This window comes from Citrus sinensis, chromosome 2 (genome assembly GCF_022201045.2).
Source record: "Citrus sinensis cultivar Valencia sweet orange chromosome 2, DVS_A1.0, whole genome shotgun sequence".
NCBI lineage: Eukaryota > Viridiplantae > Streptophyta > Magnoliopsida > Sapindales > Rutaceae > Citrus > Citrus sinensis.
The window spans coordinates 6,397,929-6,410,966 of NC_068557.1; the positions used below are offsets into that span (position 1 = coordinate 6,397,929).

Consider the following 13,038-nt stretch of genomic DNA (forward strand, 5'->3'; position numbering starts at 1 on the left):
GATTTATTTTTTTAAAGATTTGTTCTAATGATTTTTAAGTAATTTTATATGACTGGCTATCTGAATTCAAATATTGATGGAGATAAAGGACTTGAAATTTGATTTTGCTCATTACCCAACAGCTTTACTTTAAAAAAAAAAAAAGGACGTTTTCTATTACTATCCATTGCTTTCCATCTCTTAAGTTCAATCCAGGTACAAATATAACCACCAATTTATTCAATTGTTCCATTCCGATTTATTCAAATCTATAACTAATATCATATTTCATTAGTAAATTTTATCATACCATCAAATTGGTGCATTATAATTAATATATACCTTCTAGTAATTTTGTAATAGAAGTTGTAAGTTACCAATTTACTAAAGAGTTATTTGGGATGCTTTAAAAAATAAATTACTTTTTGTATTTAACAAATTACTTTCCTTAACATGGTTTTATGTTGCATTTACTTCATAGATTGAGAAATTGAAATCTAGAATTATAATTATTGATAGCGTTTATTTCGCAAAATAGAGTTTGGAATCGGAATCGGAATCGGAATCGGAATCGAAATCGAAATCGAAATCATGAGGCCCACCAATTTGAGTATAGGGAATGAGAGACTAATTTCCAATGGGGTGGTGGGAATGAGTCTCTCATTCCCGGAATGACCATTTTGCCCTTCCACCCCCACAAAATAAAAAATATCCATTTTTCCTCAATTATAATTAATTAATATATTGTTATTATTAATTAATTAAAGATTTTTTACAATTAATTAATATATTATTAACGATAATTATTAAAAATAATAATTTTTGAATAAATAATTACTATAATCAAAATATAAAATAATAATTATGACGATAGTTCATTAAATACTTTTTAATAATTTGTTACAATGTAACTCATTTCTATTCCAATTCCAAGATAAAGTAAACACATTAACAACAATTTAGTTCATTTCGATTCTGATTCCGATTTCTACGGTTAAAGTAAAAACTTATTCCGATTTCCATTCCCCATTACTATTATAGCTCATTCTTCATTCTCACCTATTTTGATTCCAGGCTATTTCGATTTTAGTTTAGTAAACGCACCATTAATATTCTTTAGGTTGTCTTCAATCTATTGTTGGATTGAAATGAATCCAACAAATTAGAAATTAAGTCATGACTCACGTTTCTTTTTTTTTTTTCTTTTTTTTCCCTTGCTTAAGCTTCCTCCTTCTTTAGATGTTGAGGGTGGTTGTTTTGTTTCAACTTCCTTCTCCAAAGGTGTGAGGATGACTGTTTTGTGCCCATCTAGGACATGATCTCTGAGATGGTTGTTGTGTACTTTTGTTGGGTTTTCAATGATTAGTTTTCTCTTTCTAGATTTATATCCTATGTGTTCCAGATATAGAAAATTAGAGTCTATAGATAAAGTATTATGGTAGATCTATTTCAGTATCAGTTGGAAAGACTAACTATATATATTGGTGGTGAAGGCTATCTCAAAGGAGCTAGGGTATCCCAAATGAAGCTTAAATTTGTTTTTGTGAGTCATATTCTTTTGATATCTTAAGGACATATTTGACACTTCTCATTGTGTGGTATTAGAAATAATCATAGTAATAAACTATTATAATATCATGCTTGGTAATTACTCCTCATTATAGTACAACGTGATCGCACCATTTTTTAATGTTGTCCAACCAATATAAAGGTTGGGTTTATACAAGTTTGAAATTGTTAAGACTAAAAAATTTTACTTTTGCTCTTTAATTCATAGATCTCTCTTTCACAGATCTCTTTTACATTTTTCTCTCAGTCAAGTTTTTGCAGGTTTAATCATGGTTCGAGCTTCACCATGATGTGATCTGCCTCGACACTACTAGCTCCAATGCCTCTGTACTGCTACTGTTGCATGACATCACCATGACACTACTAGCTCCACTATCTTTGCAATCTACCTTCGCGATGTGCGACACCATTGTGCAAACTAGCGCACCATATGGCTTTGTAGCGATCCACCACCCACCATGCTCCACCACCTTCGTCATTTTTGAAACTTTGAGGATCTTTTCTCTGTGTTAGTATGTTAGATCATGCGCGCTTTTATTTTTATGTTATCATGAGTCATTTTACATTATGCTTGATATATTTGTTTTCTTTTTTTAATTTAAAGATATGGATACAAGTAGTCATCTTGATCTTTGAGTTATGTTCTGCTTTGATGGTTGATATTTATTAAACTGAGGTTATTGTGATTTGTGAAGTTTACTAAATTATTTGCTTGCACATCTTATCATTCCTCCAATACTAAATCATTGCTCCAATTTAAAGGTTGTTAATTAGGCCCTTGAGAGAAAATACTTAAGACTCAAAGATAGTGGTTTATGTATATGTTAGTTTTTTTTTTAATGCGTATGTTAATTTTTCCTTCTTGGTTGCATCCCACCATTTTGGTCCCAATAGCATGTAATAACAATTGTTTGCTTGTCTTTTCTATTTTGGAATGTGACTTCCTCAAAAGTCAAGTCTACTTAATGTTGAGGAAATTGCTATTTAAATATACTCATAATTATAATATTTTGAACTTTTGTTCAATACGTTGTTATTGAGGCCAATATCATACTTCTTCTTGTGATTCTTCAAAATGCAGAATTTAAAATCAAGAAGGATGTTGCATGAGCTATATGAAATGCCACGTATGGAGGATCTCATGAACAGATTCAGTATGTTTCTTGTATTCACTTAGTGATGTTCATATTATAGACATTTCTTTCATTTTTTTTAATGATGTTTATGTGATAGAATCACTTATGTACCATATTCTTGCAGATTCCTGGTGAGCCAAGGTTGCATCAAATTGCTCTATGATCTTCTACTTTATCTGGACCCAAGGATCGTGATAGTTTGTCTAGAGGGTCTCAAGAACATTTTGAAGGTGGATGAGGCTGACAAGGAAGTGAGAATAAATAATGAGGTTAATGTTTGTGCTCAAATAATGGATTAGAGAAGATTGAAAATCTACAGACCTACGGCAACAATGAGATTTATGAGAAGGCTGTGAAGATTTTGGAGAGATATTAGGCTGAGGAAGAGGAGGAAGAGAGCTTATCCAAGATGGCGGTATCCAAAATCAGCAGCACGATTTCGGTTGAGCAACCAACCAACCGAACATTCTCTGTAGTGGCTTCAAATTTAGTTGAAGTAGTAGTTTAATAATATCTTCGCTAGCTTTAAAGACATTGTTTCTCCTGTGCATTGAATTTTGGAATTTTCTATATTGTCTTGTCGCCAAGGTGCCAAGGGTCAGGATTTTGGTCTGGCATATAGGCTTTTTCTTTTTCTTTTATGGGATATGTTAAAACTTTTCAAGCTGACTTGCAGTTTTCAACTTGAATTGTATTTCCCAATTCTTAGATTCATAGGAAAAAATTTACATTGTTAACTTACGTGCTTTGATGTGGTGTTGTAATTTGGCAAATGCAACATAATACTTCTCATAATGTTGTGGAGTCCTAGAGGATCTTCTTGGTTACTAAGGTGACGTTTGTTTTTTTGTTTGAAATCTGAATAGACTTGAATTAATTTGAATTCTGAATAGATCTGAATGTCTAAATATGAATAATATGTTTGTTTTTTCGTCTGAATCTCGGAAAATAAGTATTAAATTGTTTGTTTTTTTCAACTTAAAAAGCTGAAAATATATACTTTTACATTTGTATCCTTATTAAATTTGAATGTCAAATGAATAATATATTAAATACCACAATATTTTAACATTTATAAATAAAACTATATTCAAGTGAATACATAATTATTTTAGAATTTTAATATATAAAATACTATAAATTTCAAATTTTATTGTATATAATATAAGAAAGAAAAAACATGGATATTTTTATGTGGGGTAAATGTCTATGGGTGAGTTTTGTGATAGACATGAAAAATAAATTATAAAGCAGATATATTTTTGACATTAGTAAGGTGGCGTTTGTTTTTTAACTTAATGATTTAAAGTGACTTAACTTAATTAATTTAGTTAATTAGAGGTGTTTGTTTTTATAACTTAATGAGACTTTTTAAATAATTTTGACTTAATAAAATAAGCCAATTTTTTTGGCTTTTTACTTAATGGAGAAATTTGAATTAAGTCAATTGCATACTAATGTCAAAAATATCCATGTTTTATAATTTATTTTTCATGTATATCTCAAAACTCACCCATAGATATTTACCCCACATAAAAATATCCCTGTTTTTTCTTTCTTATATTATATACGATAAAATTTGAAATTTATGGTATTTTATATATTAAAATTCTAAAATAATTATGTATTCACTTGAATATAGTTTTACTTATAAATGTTAAAATATTTTGGTATTTAATATATTATTTATTTGACATTCAAATTTAATAAGGATACAAATGTAAAAGTACATATTTTCAACTTTTTCAGTTGAAAAAAATAAACAACTTAATACTTATTTTTTGAAATTCAGATGAAAAAATAAATATATTATTCAGATTCAGACATTCAAATCTATTCAGAATTCAGACTAATTCAGGTCTATTCAGATTTCAGACAAAAAAACAAACGCCACCAAAGTAATTGACTTAATTCAGATTTCTCCATTAAGTAAAAAGCCAAAAAAATTAGCTTATTTTATTAATTCAAAATTATCTAATAAGTCTCATTAAGTTATAAAAACAAACACCTCTAATTAACTTAATTAATTAAGTTAAGTCACTTTAAGTTATTAAGTTAAAAAACAAACGCCACCTTAGTCTTATCTTAATGAATTCTGTTATAATGTCAATAGAGAATCAAATCTTTATTGTGTATTTGGCATTCATATAAAATTTAAGACCATAAGTTTCGATCTTTACGAAGAATTATGATTTTTTAAATATTTATATTAAAAAATAATGTTAAATCTCTAAAATTTAAGATTTTTATATATAGTATTTTTTCTAAATACTAATAAATATTATCTTCTAAATATATAATTTAAATTAATCACAAAAAAAATTAACACAACATAACACAACACCAAATATAGTATAACTAAAAATTAATACTATATAATGTAATACCGAATATTATACAACATAATTATAATACAATACTAATGTAATACAACATAATACAATATATTTATATTAAAATAATATAATATAATATAACATAATATAATATGCCAAACACGTCATAGCGCACAAGTCTGTCCCTATGTGCTTTAATACGAATTATGGGTGGGATGTTGTACTACATGTACTGATTGTTGTTGATATACTTCAGGTATTGTTGTTATTTGAATTTTAATTAAACATTATCATTTCTTTCTAAACTAATTCTGATATAATGTTAAATTACCATATGAAAAGCAAGGGTTGGGGTTGGATAATAGTACTTAAGCTCAATTTAGATATACCAACAGATAAAATTAATAGTTTCAAAAAGTCCAAATTATGACTGCATATACTTCATCAATTTTATTTTTTCTTCCACATGAACATCATATTACAATACCTAAAACGACATCAGCATGATACATTGACACACATATAAAAAAACAAAAAGAGAGCTGACTATATATATATATGAAAACCTATTTGCATATTGGTAAGTTGCTAGCTAGCTAGCTAGCTAGAAGAAGCACTAATAGTATAAAACATAAATGGCCAATTGTGAATTGTCTCCTCATTAACTAATTTATAAGCCCTGGTGGATCATTTACTTTTTCAGTGATCGTCAAATCCATTCGTACGTTCAATCTCCAAAAGCAAGCCTCTTCTAAATTCCACATATGGATACGCAATCGGATAGTCATCTGCTTGTGTTTTCCACCTGCGGGTACAATTTTTATTTTTATTTTTTTAAAAAAACATATGAGTAATATGTTCAATCAATCATTACGTGTACTTATGAGTTTTCATAACGTGTGCTTTAAAGATACACGTCTCAAAAGTGTATCAATTTTCCATCAAATTACATTTTTCAATCTTTTTGAGTATATGTATCTCTTGATCATATAATTTTAAGAGATTTTACCGATGGAACCATTAAATTACTGAAATAAAACGAGGGTTTAATTAGTTAGTCCACTATGACTTAGCGAAAGGCTAGGGTTAATTATATTGGCGATTGAATAATGAATAAAATGAATGTATTAACACCCATGACAACAAATATATAATTAATTAGTTGACCAACATGATTGTTGCTAATTATGTAGGTTCCTGAGTGGGATGCAGTGGATAACCAGATCATTAATCTTCCATTTTCAACTCGTAATGCATGCATCGATCTCATCTCAAAATTAATTTAATTAATCAAGGCATTAGCATAACGTGGCTGAAACTAATTATTTAATTAGGTTTAATTACCTATAATTGAGGACAAGATGATGGAGGAAGAATGAGATTTCGACTTTAGCGAGTTCAGCTCCGGGGCAGAGTCTTGGGCCACCACCAAATGGCATCACCCTTTTGCTCATTACTGATGCTTTATCCTGTGAACACATAACAAAAAGATTACAACATATACTGTAGGAAGCTTTTTTTTTTTTTTTACTAAAATAGGGAGATTAATCAAGGAAAATATATTAATAAATTAAGTGCAAATTAAACTGATTACATACTGTCCATCTCGAAGGGTTAAATTCTGAAGGATTTTCATGAAGATTTGGGTCAAAATGTGCTGCAGTAAATACTGGAAGAACCTTCCATCCTGATGGAATGAGATACTCTGCAATATACATAGAATAAATTTAAAAAGATGTTGACCATGTGAATGGATTTTAATGAGACAATATCTTGATTCAAATAAAAAAGAGTCTTGAGTACTCGGGGTGCACTAATTTACTCAGATCTTTTCATTAGATTCTTACTATTTATAGGCCTCAATCTATTATTAAAAAAGTAACACACTACCTTTGAATTTGACATCTCGAATAGCTTCGCGGTGCACAAACTTTACCACATTTCCACATCTCATAGCTTCAAGTATAACCTAAATATATGCCAATTAACATGCAGTAATCTCAGGTCCTGCGAGTTCGAAAATTAAAGATTTAATTTGTACTAAAAATTTTGTTTTTGAACTATGTGATGTTAATTAATTTACATTGTTAGTGAATTCCATTTGCTGGTAATCTTCCCAATTCAAGGGCTCCTCGTCTTGTTTGCTTTTTCTTATGGCGCGGTGTTCTTCCTGCACGTAACATGCATCAACCCAAAAATTTGAAAAAAATAAATAAATAAAAAAGAAGAAAATTTCAAATCAAAACCTTTTTAATCAGATTATGCATGAATCGATGTAAAAGGAAGAGAGAGGAGTTTAATTACAAATTACCTTTAATTTTTGAAAAACAGCAGGTGCATGCGCAAGAAAGTAAACAATTAAGGCTAGAAGTGTAGCAGTTGTCTCATAACCTCCCAGCATGATATCCAAGACAATGCTCACTGTCTCTTCTTCACTGAGGCTCCTTTTCTTCAGAATCACGTCTAAGAAATCCCCTTCCCCAGCTCTCATGTTCTCGTGTTGCCTCTCTCTTATAATCTCTCTGACAGTCCGAGACAATCTTGCTCTAGCCTGACAAACATGAGTAAATAATAATTATGATACGTGAACAAGAAAAGAAAATGTCAAAATCAATTAGATAAGACGGACACGCGTATATAAAGACAAGATCAGTTAGTGCAGATGAGCTTATCTACCTTCACAGCATTGGCGTAGTGTGTCCCAGGAATGTATACAGGCAAAGACACAAACCCTTTCATGAAAGTTTGAAAATCTTCTAGTATTTTGAAGGCTATCGGTTCTTCCGGCTCAATACTCAACAGATGCTTCACCATAAGATTGATTGTAAACTGCACAAAATGAAAGACCAATTAGAAACAAATTAAACATAAGAGTACTGATCTGGTCGAGAATCCTAAATTGGATAATTTCTAAATTACTATATTCTTAAGTATTTGCCTTTCTAATTTCGTAGCAGAAGGTGATCTGTTTGCGCTCTTTCCATGACTCCATCATGGAGATTGATAGCTTTTCGACGCTGTGAAGGAAAGCTGGAGTGGACTTAGAGGCGCCGATGAAGCTGACGGCGACGTTTCTAAGCTTCTTGTGAAGGTCTCCGGACACCGTGAGCAAAGATAATTTACCAAGGATGCCATGCATGGGCTTGGGGTAGCTGGCTTGAAAGTACTTCTCTTCATTCTGAAGTATAAACATGTTGAGCTCATGGTCACAAGAAACTATTGCCGGTGAACAGAATAGATGAGATTTGAAAACTTGTCCATATCTGCAAAATCAAATTAGATAAGAAGTTTTAATAAAAGAACAAACTAAAGAAGTGTGTGTGTTTGTGTAGCTAGTAAGGTGAATTAACAGAATAATATATACATTGAGCAATGCTGTTGCAAGAAGCTGCCAGTGGAGTTGGATTTGTGAGGCTTGAGAAAGGCAAGAGTCTCTCCACAAATAGGCCACCCCATGCTTCCATGAGGCAAGTTTTTATTAGGGTTTTGCTTTATAATGAACAAGCGCCGGAGGAGAAGAAAAGTGAAACCTAATACTAAGAACAAGAGAAACAAAATATTGGAAAAGAATAATAACAATTCTCCCATAGAAGCCAACTTAGAATCTTTTGCTTGTCAATTAACGTCCCTAGCTAGCTAGCTTGCAGAAGCAGTACTCTCTTATTTGGTTTGTGGGTTTGCCCAAGTGCTTTGATTTTATAAGTGTGAAAATCAAATCGTGTTATTCTTTTTGAGCTGGGGATCGGAAATATAACGCTCCCTTTATTCATTTTGTCTTTTACTTGCTCGTCAAAGATATAGCGACAGGAGTGTATTATTAGTGTTTACATATATATGGTCTACATAAATGAATCCTTTTATTATTTTTCTTTTCATCAACCGTCAATGGATGGGTCTAAAAAAGACAAGAAATAGTATAGGATCCTCAGTTGAGATTTTGATCCTCAGTTGAGATTTTGTTTTAATTATTACTCTCTCAAAGGAATAAAACAAGACGAGGCTGCTGTTTATTTCGTTTATTTTTTTCCGTCAGGATTTTGAGTATTTGGTATTCATTTATTACACAGGATTTTGAGTATTTGATATTCATTTATTACACAGGATTTTGAGTATTTGATATTCATTTATTACACAGTCCGGATACGACGCACGATATACTCTAAATTAGATTACATTATGGTTCCTTCTTTCAAATTCATGGCATTTACTTTGTTACCCATTTACCCTTGTTTCTTTTTTCTTTCTTACTAGTATTAGTATTGGTTTTAATTATTCAAGTTAACTCTGTCGCAATATGATATCAACTAAACTTTATTTAACTATTCTTGGAGTAGTTGTTTATGGGTATTATGGTGCAATCCTTTATAAAAGGGGTAAACGTTTATTAAAAAAAATCTTAAAGTATAACTTTTGTAATTTGAATAATAGTAAAATCCAAAGATAGGTCCCTAGAAATAGGTACACATGCAATAAGGCATGGAGCAAAGATGAACATACTCAAGTTTAAAATATTGTTCATTAATTAATTATGAACATGTTGCATTTGCATGGACATTGATATAAGAAAGGAATGATAATCATAATTTCCTTTAAAAAAAAAAAGAGTATAAAGTCCACGATCTTTGACCATCTCAAAGTCTAAAAGAGTTGCTATGCGAGATGGTGGAAAATATAATTACACAATTAATTATATCATATGGCATAAGGTTTTCCTAAACTTTTGAGAAAGTTTAGATTTTGGATTGAAGCATTCTTAATATATATATATAGAGAGAGAACTTTTAATAAGAGATTCTTGACAATTAAAATTAGAGATAAACTAAAAGATAAAAAAATATATTATTAAATGAAATATAATATATTAAAAGTTATATATATATTTTTTATCTTTTAACTTGTGAGTATAGAATGAGGCAAAATAAGGCTCACCTAACCTTGCCTGCCTCCAACAAAAAGCCTAATTAATTTGCTTTAAGTTAATATCAAACATTCTTCAAGTTTACTGATCTACTATGTGGCCCTTCATTGTCTCGAAATCTTTCCCTCTTACGTGCACCAGTTGAATACACTAGCCGAAGTGGCAGTGGAAAAGCTCGAACACGTATAGAAAATAGAGCTTGAGTTCCCTAAAAGGACAGCAAAGTTAGTGAAAATTCAATTAATTAATCACTTTTGAAGGCTACATAGCTATGTACAGAAACAAAACGTTTCAAAAACTTTATTGTTTTGTTTCTGCTTAACGTGGATTTGATGGGGATGTTTGTGATATAAACCCGACCAAAATTTGTGACCCTTAATCATTAGCTTGGTGAATTTTTATCATCAACTTAAAACACATTAATTGGAGGCAAGAAAATTGAACTTTGGTGGGTTCTCTCTGTCTATGAAGTTAATTGATTGCATGCTGCACGTGCAATAGATTTTGGGACGACCCCTCTTCATCTAGAAGATAATATAAATTTAACTAGCTGGATATCATTCATTTTGTAATCATGGCTGCCTCAAAAACTGTTCTATTTTTCTTCTTCATCTTCATGTGAATGTGGAATCACTTTTTTTCCATTTTTTCCCCTTCAAAAAATGTATTATTGTTTCTTTTTGAATTGCATATTTTTTTCTCTGTACTATTTCACAACAATCCAAATTCCAACAGCTTATAGAATACACAAAACAGAGATCAAATTCTAGTAATATTGTGAGGCATCGTAATCCATGTATACAGTGGGAGATATGTGTACCGTGTTCTACTCATAAAAGTATACACATCACAATAGAATTCGTAATACATATATGCATTGTTAGTATTGAAGACTCTTTCTCTCTGTCAACAGTGATATCGTGTCTACTCCTTTATTTTATTTGCTTTCAAAAAAAAAAAAGTACGAAAAATCCCATTTCCTCCGGGGAGGGCGGGAGAGGGTGGGTGGGGAGTATAATCATTCATGGACAATCTTTTGAAAAGATGAACTTAATTCATGATGTTTTAAAAAGGACCTCATTGCACGTTTGGGCAGACAAATCATCATTATTCTTATCTTTAATTTGGGCCTTTTGTTGATGTTGGGTACTTGAGTCTTGAGTTACTGCATCTTATATTTGGAAATAAATTTTGAAACAATTTTAATCTCCTTTCTGCTCAAAATAAGCAATTATCTAACAACTTTTGAATGATAGTTAATATATGGATATTGATGTGGATTCTCAATATTGGGCCTAAATATTTTGTGTTAGGCCTGCAATTGCATCAAAAATTAAAAAGCCCAATATGGGTCCATTTGTAACCAAACAACACAAGTTGTTTTTCCTTGCGGAAGGGCGAAAGAATATGTGACCAAATCACCAAAACTATTATAGTCTCTCTTGCATATGGGACTTGGCTGAGCAAATCTAAAAACATATGGTCACCATTATTCCTCCAAATCCCAAGCCATGGCACTCACCTTTCCCAACCCGCACAAAAACCAAGACCCTTCAACCAAAAATTGTCAGCACTTTAAACGATAGTAACAATGAAACAAAACAATCATCAGCAGGCAAGATCAAAAGAGAGGTTCTTACAAATGAAGGCAGAACCAAACTCAATACTTACTCAGACAGAGACTTCTATGCATATCCTCGTTTCGTGACACATGTTGATGGTGGTTTCATATCCACACTGACCAATCTTTATAGACAGATGTTGAGACCTGGCTCTGAGGTTCTTGATCTTATGAGCTCATGGGTTAGCCATTTGCCTCAAGAAGTTTCGTACAAGAGAGTTGTTGGACATGGACTTAATGCTCAAGAGCTAGCTAAGAATCCTCGGCTTGAGTATTTTATTGTGAAGGATCTTAATCAGGATCAAAAGCTTGAGTTTGATGATTGCAGCTTTGATGCAGTGGTCTGCGCTGTTAGTGTGCAGTATCTTCAACAGCCTGAGAAGGTAACAATTTTGGTGTTTATTTTGTCATTATCACCCTCATCCTTTTAAGAGCATAACATTTTATTTGGTCAATAGAACAGTTGAGACTTGTCTATGTGTATGTGTATTGTTGTTGCCTTTTTTCACTTATTAGCGTAAGCTTTTGGTCTAACATTTCTCTAAGTTGACATTATAACTAAGGCCTCCTGTTTGATTCTCCTTATTCACTTGTCCACTTTTTGAGCTTACGTCTTGATCTCTGTGGATCCACTAAACTTTAAAAAATCACACTACTTACATTTTACTCAAAGGGTCTATTGAAACTTATCTTCAATACTATCAAGTACAGGGCATGAAGATTGAAGTAAAAGTCCAGCAAAAATAATTAATATCTTTTTACAGGTATTTGCTGAAGTGTTTCGAGTGCTAAAGCCAGGGGGAGTGTTCATCGTGAGCTTTAGCAATAGAATGTTTTATGAGAAAGCCATAAGTGCATGGAGAGATGGGACTGCGTATGGCCGAGTACAACTGGTGGTGCAGTATTTCCAATGTGTAGAAGGATATACAAACCCAGAAATTGTTAGAAAATTACCTGCTGATAGTGCTGCTGCCCAAGAGGATAAATCTCCAATCAGCTGGCTTATGAGATTGCTGGGTTTTTTGTCTGGGTCAAACCCTTTCTACGCTGTGATAGCTTACAAAAACTTCAAACCCGTATATGAATAAATGTATAGCTTTGTCCCTTAATAAACATATTTTTATTTTATTTTATTTTTTGTTGTTGTGGTTGTGGTTCTTCATTAACATATACATACGTATATACACACATACATACATATATACATTTTTTTAGAGATTTATTTGTGCTTATTCTTGATTATTCAATAAAGAAATATGATAACATAGCACATTCTCAACAGAGAGAAGCCTTCCCCCTTTTTCATCCATCCAAAACAAATAGAAGAAAATAGAGAGTTTATCCGTTTGAGCAAAGTTTCCTCTATATAACTGAATATCTGCCGTAGCTTCTGTATTCGGGTTTTCCTTTGATTGTTATCAAGGCTATAACCCTGAACAACTTCTATTAAACAAAGTTCTATCAAAATTCAAAATTGGG

The 13,038-nt window shown here is 31.5% G+C and overlaps 2 protein-coding genes across 3 annotated transcripts; one reads left to right on the forward strand and one right to left on the reverse strand.

The window, feature by feature from the left end:
• Positions 1–5,455: 5,455 nt before the first annotated feature.
• On the reverse strand, positions 5,456–8,486 carry LOC102607509 (cytochrome P450 724B1). 2 transcript variants are annotated; one of them, XM_015527698.3, is made up of 9 exons: positions 8,385–8,486; positions 7,959–8,283; positions 7,697–7,849; positions 7,332–7,571; positions 7,104–7,190; positions 6,960–6,989; positions 6,619–6,723; positions 6,365–6,489; positions 5,456–5,825 (listed from the first exon to the last, which is right to left on the reverse strand). In XM_015527698.3, the coding sequence occupies exons 1-9, from the start codon at positions 8,474–8,476 to the stop codon at positions 5,720–5,722; spliced, it is 1,263 nt and encodes a 420-aa protein (XP_015383184.3). In that variant the 5' UTR covers positions 8,477–8,486; the 3' UTR covers positions 5,456–5,719. The 2 variants fall into 2 exon arrangements, with proteins under 2 accessions (XP_015383184.3, XP_052291416.1); XM_052435456.1 differs by having other exon boundaries at positions 6,365–6,523; positions 6,608–6,725; positions 6,911–6,989.
• A 2,865-nt stretch (positions 8,487–11,351) lies between these two features.
• LOC102631319 (hypothetical protein) lies at positions 11,352–12,692 on the forward strand. Its single transcript, XM_006470137.4, has 2 exons — positions 11,352–11,942; positions 12,324–12,692. The coding sequence occupies exons 1-2, from the start codon at positions 11,418–11,420 to the stop codon at positions 12,645–12,647; spliced, it is 849 nt and encodes a 282-aa protein (XP_006470200.2). The 5' UTR covers positions 11,352–11,417; the 3' UTR covers positions 12,648–12,692.
• The last annotated feature ends 346 nt before the right edge of the window (positions 12,693–13,038 follow it).